Below are 8,223 nucleotides of genomic sequence, written 5' to 3'. Positions count from 1 at the left end.
ACCCAGACACCATGGGTCCACATAGACAAAACGGCCAATAGCATTACCTATCATTTCCAAGGACTCTTTTGACCACAGTTCTAAAGGAAGATTTGGACATTTAACCCAAATCAAATTGTTGACAGGAGTATTTTTCAGAGGGTCAAAACCTATATACCACCTGTACAGAGCTAGAAAGCTTCTCTTATATACCCATGGCCGATTCTGAATTGCCTTTGCATCAGCTGCGGATTGAAAGTTGAAGCAATACCAGTCCTTCATTAGGCTGGATATAACCGGGACGTAATCTATAACTGGTTTCCAAAAACTAGCTAGCCAATTCCTCATGTCACAATCAGACATTTAAGGGAAATTCCATTTCCCAATCAAGGCCAAGTTCTGTAGGCTTTCAATTCTTTGATCTAGTTGAGATATATCTATCCTCAGAGCCCGAGGCGGGAGGGAGGTTTTTACAGGTTTTTGATGATTATTAAATTTTCTGTTCCCTTCCTTTATAGATGGGGCTCCTCTTGAGGAAGATGGTTTTATTACCATCTCGTCCAGCGTGGCAAGGGAGGCATTTGACCAGACATGCTCCGCGTCCTCAGCAGCATTTATCAAATTCAATAAACATATGATGATAATGTACAAACAGTCAAAATCACAATACAAAATAGTTACCAAATTCTAGCCACCAATATTTCTAAAGTTAAAGTTCCATTAATGCACTGGGTAATATATATCAATCTTTAAATTTTATGCTTATTTAAATCTAACAATTAATATATACTGCCATATTACATTAATAAAATTATAACTTCACAAACATTAATAGCCACAAATTCCAACCTATACTACAATAACCCAGACCAACAATCATAAAAGCTTGGCTGTTTGACATTTGTACTTATCTGATATCTGTTATATTTACTTATCTGATATCGGTTATATTGTCTCAATATAATACATTATGCTTTTTCTCTCTGAAAAATTTGCTTGGTTGTTGTCAAATTTGATGGGATTGAATAATAATATGGCAGGGAAAAGAACAATAATAAATTTGCTTAGTTGTTGTCAAATTTGCTGGGATTGAATCATAATATTGCAGGGAAGAGATTTCAGCATTGCGCCTCGGAAAGCTATGATTTTATGACAAACGCATAATTGTAAATTTACGAAACTTTGAAAATGGTGACGGGCTTGAAAGCAATTTTTTACTTTGGTCCTGTGTGAAATGCAGTAGTGGTAAAATTAAACATTAAAGATTAATGTCAGTGAAATAAATGGAAATTGCCCACATATGCAGAGTTCAATTCGAAATATTCGCACTTGAATTTGGTTTCTGAATGGGTTAAAATAATGGAGAGGGTAGCTTCTATTTTTAATGGGAAGGGTGGCTTCTATTTTTAATTAAAAATTAGGCTATAGAGAGTCTGTGAAGTTTGCGGAGCCGGAACAGGATAATAGATCCCAATAGCCTGCAGCCACCTGCCATCCCCGGAGACAAACAACGATCTTTCCTTCTTTGGTTTTATAGGTTGTCCAAGTTAGGAAGGTGGGGAATGCCTTTACCTGATTGGCTAACAGATTTACTTGCCTGCTTATGATAGGGAAGATCTCGTACTAGACAGGGACACTCAGCAAGGAATAGGAGAGCCTCTGCATGCACCTGCATGCTGCCACGGTGCACTCCCATGCAGGAAGACGTTTTTGGGAGCATAACTTTACCGTCTGGGTTTAGGCTATATATTTCCCTCTGATAGTCAATATGTGGTTTTCGCCTTCCATCTCAGGCCATTAAACGTAGGTTTCTTGCATGACAGGCCTTTTTCTAGTCTCTTCTTTCGAACAAAGGCTCATTGGGTCGCTTGCTTATCAGGCGATAAATGTGTTTCTGGTGTTAGCTTTTGTTTATCGAGGGTGATTTGAAAATTTTCTTTCTGTCGGTTTTCTGGGGGGGCTGATGTGAGATTCTCTTACCATCTCTGTGGTGGTTTAATCTGCTCAATTCCTGTTTCTGGGATCTGAAGGATGTCTGAATATCTCGTGGAAGCGTATGGTCATGCAAACGATGCTCTCTCTCCTACTCGTTTCGGTGAAGCACGTTTAAGGTCAGTTATTTTCCTGTCACTCCTTATATGTTTTCTCTCGCTGTTAAGGTTTTATGGAAGGAGGTCGATTAATAGTTCATCTTGTAATAGCATTCTGGTTTTTGAGCTAACTGAGCTGAAAGGTCTGGTCCTCATAACATAATGCTAAAATCCTTCATTTCAAAGATTAAGAACTCTATTGTTTTCTATAGCCCGTGCACAGATTTTCGTATCAGAATAGGGAAGTGGTGGTGTGTCTTTCAGCTTGTATGCTGCTGTGTCGACTGCTCTCCAGCATAGGATTTCCTTTCTTCCCGTGAGCGGTTTTTCAGGGATGCCTGAAAACCAGAGAAATTCCGGGCAACACCTTATCTTTCTGGCTACCGGAAAATTTCATATTCCTTAGGTCCTTACAAGCGTTAATTGTTTCTGTATCTACCCTTGTCTCTCCAAATCTCTCCAATAGCCGGCAAAGTACATATGTAATTTGTCTCGGGGCAGGGATTTAAGCTATATCATATTAGCTAGCTGTTTCTTCCATATCTCGATGACCTCCGCCTCCCATTTCCATCTCTAGAGTCTTCTTTCGTACCAACCCCGCATCCTCTCCCATCTTGGACCTTTAAATTCTCTCCTGTCTGACTCGACCTTTGTCAGAACCTGATCCTACGGTTCTGATCTCCCAGATTTTTCTAATAGCATTAACACACTCTGAGGCCTTACCTCATTTAGTGTCTGACATCAGATCAGTAATTTCCTTATGGCCTTCCCTCCAGCTCTTTTATATTTTGTGGATTTTCTGAGATACGGAGAGAATGTTCTAGGTTTGTCGTACAAATTGGTAGGATCCTGGCTTTAATATACGCCCTCTCTCATTAAAAGTAATGGACAACTCGGACTCCTCCACCACGCAGGTGCTTGTACAAGCTGCCATGCAAGCAGAGGAGGAACGGAATAAACATCCGTCCTTATCCGGCTGGTAGGCCATGGTGGAGCACATGATTGTTAAGCCAACTCATAGAGGACCTCATAAACCAAAAGGAGACTCCCTTGTCAAGAACATTTCTTCCTTCTTTATCAAGGCTAAAAACCCTGTCAAGACTGATCCTCCTCCGAAGGCCATATGTGTGGACGGTGCTACCCTCACAGAGAGAATTGGTAGCCTCAAGAATTTGTCGCTGGTGGGGAAATGGCAATTTCCCGAGATGGATGATCAGGTTATGCGCAAATGGTTAACGGACAAATGGGCTCCCCTGATCGGCTATACCCCAATCATCTCCCGCCTGATGAAAGAATGATATTCCTTCCACTTTTTGAAAGTCTTTGACGTAGATATTATTCTAAAAAATCCTTGGGTATATGGAAGAAGTTTCTTAGCGCTCTCGCGCTGGTACATGGGTTTTGATCCATTAAAGAACACCCCTTCAAACTCCCTAATTTCGGTAAAGCTACCAAATTTGCCTTTGGAGTTATGGTCGGAAGAATCTCTTGCTAAGATAGGAAACTCGATAGGCAAATTCGTCTACATCGATCCCTAGTGTAGGGGAGAGAAAGACAAAAGAATTGCTTGGGTCCTTATTGAAAAGCCATATAAAGGTGCTTATCCAGATCACTTAGAGATTATATGGGGCAACAACAAAATTCAGCAAAGGTTGGACTTTTGGGGTATCCCATTTAGATGCTCCTTTTGTCATAAGATGGGCCATTTGATCAGGAATTGCAACCTTCAATCCTCACGTAAGGTAAGGAAATCAATTATCAGGCGGGTAAGACGATATGAATCTAAGTCTTCCCAGGAAACGGACATCCCGGTCACTGGTAAGCAGACGCATACATCCTTACCGATTCATGAGTTTACTCATCCAATAGACCCATCTGCTCAGCTGGACCTTCATTGCTCCTACAGAGACTCTCAAACCATACTAGACTCAATTTCATCGCCACCATTACATTCTTATATTCTTGAACCTCGGGTGGACCCACCCGTGCCACTCCCGCCTAATATGAACAAAAATGACTTTGTTGTCGGGTCCCTACCTATTCAGATTTCATCTTCTACTCCATCTCCTGTCAATCTCTATCATGCTGATTCGAAGGGTAAAGAACCCATCTGGTCACAGGAAAAAGATCTGCGTCTTTCTCCTTCCTCGGGACACGCTTCCCCTGAGTCTCTGGCAAATAATTTTGATAGTGATATTGATTGCCTCCTCAATCGAGCCTCATTGGAACTTGAACCGCTTACTATTCACAAACCGTCTAGCCCGTCCTTCCCTACCATCAGTCCTCAATTCGCAAAAAATATCTCTGTTAGAAAGAAAACAATGGGAAGCACCCGTCACTTCAGAGGGAGAACTGTTGCTACAGAGCATGATGTTAGGAATTTATCTCTACTGGAAGTCCCTATTTTGGATTCACCTGAGTTTCAGCCCCTTAGAGCATGCGAGGCTGGCGAATCATCAAAATGACATTCCTTGTCTCGATGAACATCAGGGGTCTAGGCGCAGCCGCCAAATTTAATGTGCTCAAAGATTTTTTCTATGCAGCCCATCCGAAGATCATATTCATTCAGGAGACCATGCATCCTAGCCTTGCATCCATAATATACTTTAGAAAAATGTTCCCTAAATGGCATATGGTGGCAACTGAAGCAACCGGTCAATCGGGTGGCCTTGTAGTTCTTTGGGATCCTACATGGATCATGGCAAAGGCATATAAATGCTGTGCTGGAATCTTAATTCATGCTTCAATCAGGGGACAATCTGAGCCCCTCAATCTGCTGAACATCTATGCTCCATATAAGAATAGGCTGCCCTTTTGGGAAAAGCTTTTTGAATCTCACATACTTGAGATAGAATCGTTGCTATTAGCTGGCGATTTTAACTTCACTCTAAATGCTGACGAGTGCTGGGGGAATTGCAAGAAATTTGATTATATGTCAGAAAGAATAAAGAAGGAACTTCTCAACAGGGATCTGACGGATGTTGCTCCAGAAAGATTAATTCCGACTTGGGATAACTGTCGGACCGGGCAAGCATATGTTGCTAAGAGAATTGACAGGGTTATTATTCATGCTAGCATCATTGGTATTCTGGGCATGCCTTCATTATCAATTGGGAAAGAGCACACATCCGATCATAGGCCCATTTTTTTATCCTGGCAAGGGAATATTCACAGAGTTGGATACTCGTTTAAATTTAACAGAACTCACTTGGAGGATCAATCCTATAATGTGCTCATATTAGAAAACTGGAAGCATTTACAGGAGTCTGAAATGTCTCCTTTTATGCCATTCCATGAAAAGATAAAAAGGCTGAGAGTGGTCTCCAAAGAATGGCAAAAAAACAAGAATAAGTGGGATAATGAGGAACTGAATAACATCCGGAAGGAATTGAATTCCCTTTGGGAGTTACATGACCCCAATTCCCTTACTTTTGAAATGAAAAATACAATCAGAGAGTTGGAAAAAAGAAAAAACAAGATCCTCCTAAGAGAGGAGGAAACATGGCGCCTCAAGAGCAGAGAAATATGGATAAAAGCTGGAGACAGGAACTCAAAATTCTTCCACAAATTCGCTAGTGCAAGAAGGGAGAAAAATTCTATCTGGAGTATTAGAGATGAACAGGGGAACATTCTCCTAGCATAGGATCATATTTCGTCAGAGGCAGTACGATATTTCCAAGCACAATATAGAAGGAGGGAGGTTGTTTTCCAGGATGCCCTTTGGGGTGTTGAGCATGTGCCTAAAATGTTCAACGAAGAGGCAAATGAAGATTTCTTTAAACCCATCTCTGAGGAAGAACTTCTTAAGGCCATGAAATCCTTCAAAAAGGATAAAAGCCCGGGGCCTGATGGCTGGCCAGTAGAATTTTTTCTACATTTCTTCGACCTCTTTAAGAGGGATTTGCTGAGTATGGTAGATGCATCCCGCATGGCAGGAAACATTCATTCAGCCACTACCTCAACTTTCATTGCGCTTATCCCAAAGAAGCATAGGACTGAATCCTTTCAGGATTTTCGGCCAATCTCTTTATGTAACATCATGCTTAAAATCATATAAAAAATTGTTGCAGAGAGAATGAAGCCCTTTCTGAATGCCTTCATCACCAAAGACCAGCATGCTTTTTTAAAGGACAGATTCATCCTGGATGCGGTCACCATGACACAAGAAATCCTTTTTAAAATGATATCAAAGAATATGGAAGCGGCAATCCTTAAGATAGACTTACAGAAAGCTTATGATTGTGTTGACTGGGGTTTTTTGAGAATTATGCTGGCAAAGATTGGACTTAAGGCACAAGGTGTCAATTGGGTCATGTCTTTTGTGGAGAATGTAAAATATTCAGTAATTGTGAATGGAATTCCCTCGGTCTTTTTTCAGGCTGAGCCGTGCCTTCGGTAGGGATGTCCCCTTTCCCCTCTCCCCTTCATTCTGGTGATGAACACTCTTAGTCTTCAGATTAACAAAGCTATTGCCAATAAAAGATGTCTTCCTATCAAGATCTATAAGAACATTTCCATCTCACATAATCTTTTTGTTGATGATGTCCTTATATTTGCAATGCTCTGTCGGGCCTCTTGGGCTTGCATAAATGACATTCTCACTAGATTCCAGAAGGCTACGGGCCTGTTTGTAAATAAGGAAAAATCCTTCTTGTATCACAACAATGTCGGGCTGGATATCATTCAGTGGATCTCAGACCTGATGGGTATATCAACACTCTCATTACATCAGGGTTTTAAATACCTGGGTTTCTCTTTAAAGGAAAAAGGATATTCTACTAGGGACTGGCAATGGTTGCTGGAAAGGTTCTACAAGAAGATTGCACTATGGGAATATAAATTCCTCTCACTTGCGGGCAGGCTCACACTAGCACAATCTATCCTTTGTCAACTTCCAGTCTACTGGGCTCATATTTTCTACCTTCCTAGCAAAATCATCAAGCAGATGAACAGGTTGATTGCAAATTTTCTGTGGAGAGGAAAAGCATATCAATGTAAATTTCATCTTGTAAAGATGGCATCCATTTCTGTTCCAAAACGTATGGGTGGATGGGGCCTCATACACCTCCGTACTTTTGGTAACGCTCTTCTCTGCAAGTCTTTGTATAGAGGAATTTTTGGGAACGGTCCGTGGAGTAGTCTTGTAGAGATCAAATATCTGAGGGATAAGCCTGTTGAATACTGGTACAGGAAACAGATCCTTGGTACCAAACATGGCTCCATGATCTGGAACAGCCTGCAGAAAATCCATCCTTTCTTCCTTGGGAATTTCTGCTGGACTTTATATTCAGGATCACATACTTTTATTGCATTTGAACGTATCTTCTCTGGCCGTGGGTTCACATTTCCTCCTTCACTGCTATATGATTTTCATAGATTGGGGATCTTTACATGGGATAAATTAATCAAAGAGTGGTCCGGTGCTTCTCCGATTTGGAAGGACGGGGAGGAGCTTCATCTGCCTCGTCAGTCGACTCTTCTATGGGTAAGGGTAAAAGCGAGTCTTGACGGTTTGGCAATCACCCACTCGGGTACAAGGGAAAATCTCATATGGTCAATTCATAAACCTGTGTGCGTCAAGAACATATACATGGAAATGATCTCTGTTGCTGCCGGAATCCCTCTTCCTCTATTTCCTCTCTGTTTTTGGAAAGCGCAATGTTTGATGAAGATGATCACCTTCTCATGGTTGCTTTTTCGGAACAAAAATCTTTCATGGGAGAATCTGCAGAGGAAAAATTGGCAGGGGCCAAGTCGATGCTCCATGTGTCGAAATGCTTTGGAAACAAATATGCATATGTTCTTTCAATGCTCGACTTCCATCACAATCTGGTATGAATTATCAACATATTTTGTTTTTCCTCTCATCTCTTTTTCTTCTGTACAGGAAGGCTTTCTCTGGTGGAGCAGACAATCCCTCTCTTGGAGATCGCTGTTCATTATCACTTGCTGGCACCTGTGGAATTGGCGGAATGCCCATATCTTCCAAGATTCTAAGGAGCCTCTTCAGGCTATTCTACAGCGTATTCTGGCTTGCCATGACTCCTACCGTTAACATCTTCTGCTAAAATATGTGATCCCATTAGTTTTGCTGTGGGTGGTGAACCTGAAGTAGTTTTGTCTTCGAAGTGTCTTCAGAGGTCACTCTTTCATC

At 41.4% G+C, this 8,223-nt stretch overlaps 1 protein-coding gene across 1 annotated transcript; it reads left to right on the top strand.

Annotated features, from left to right (window-relative positions):
• Positions 1-5,814: 5,814 nt before the first annotated feature.
• LOC149266278 (uncharacterized) lies at positions 5,815-6,468 on the top strand. The gene is made up of 2 exons (XM_089407720.1): positions 5,815-5,977; positions 6,140-6,468. The coding sequence occupies exons 1-2, from the start codon at positions 5,815-5,817 to the stop codon at positions 6,466-6,468; spliced, it is 492 nt and encodes a 163-aa protein (XP_089263846.1).
• The last annotated feature ends 1,755 nt before the right edge of the window (positions 6,469-8,223 follow it).

This window comes from Pinus tabuliformis, chromosome 6 (assembly GCF_031772625.1).
Source record: "Pinus tabuliformis cultivar Carrire ecotype Pingquan chromosome 6, CPIR1, whole genome shotgun sequence".
In the NCBI taxonomy this organism is placed as follows: Eukaryota; Viridiplantae; Streptophyta; class Pinopsida; order Pinales; family Pinaceae; genus Pinus; species Pinus tabuliformis.
This window is presented reverse-complemented; position numbering and strand designations above follow the sequence as displayed.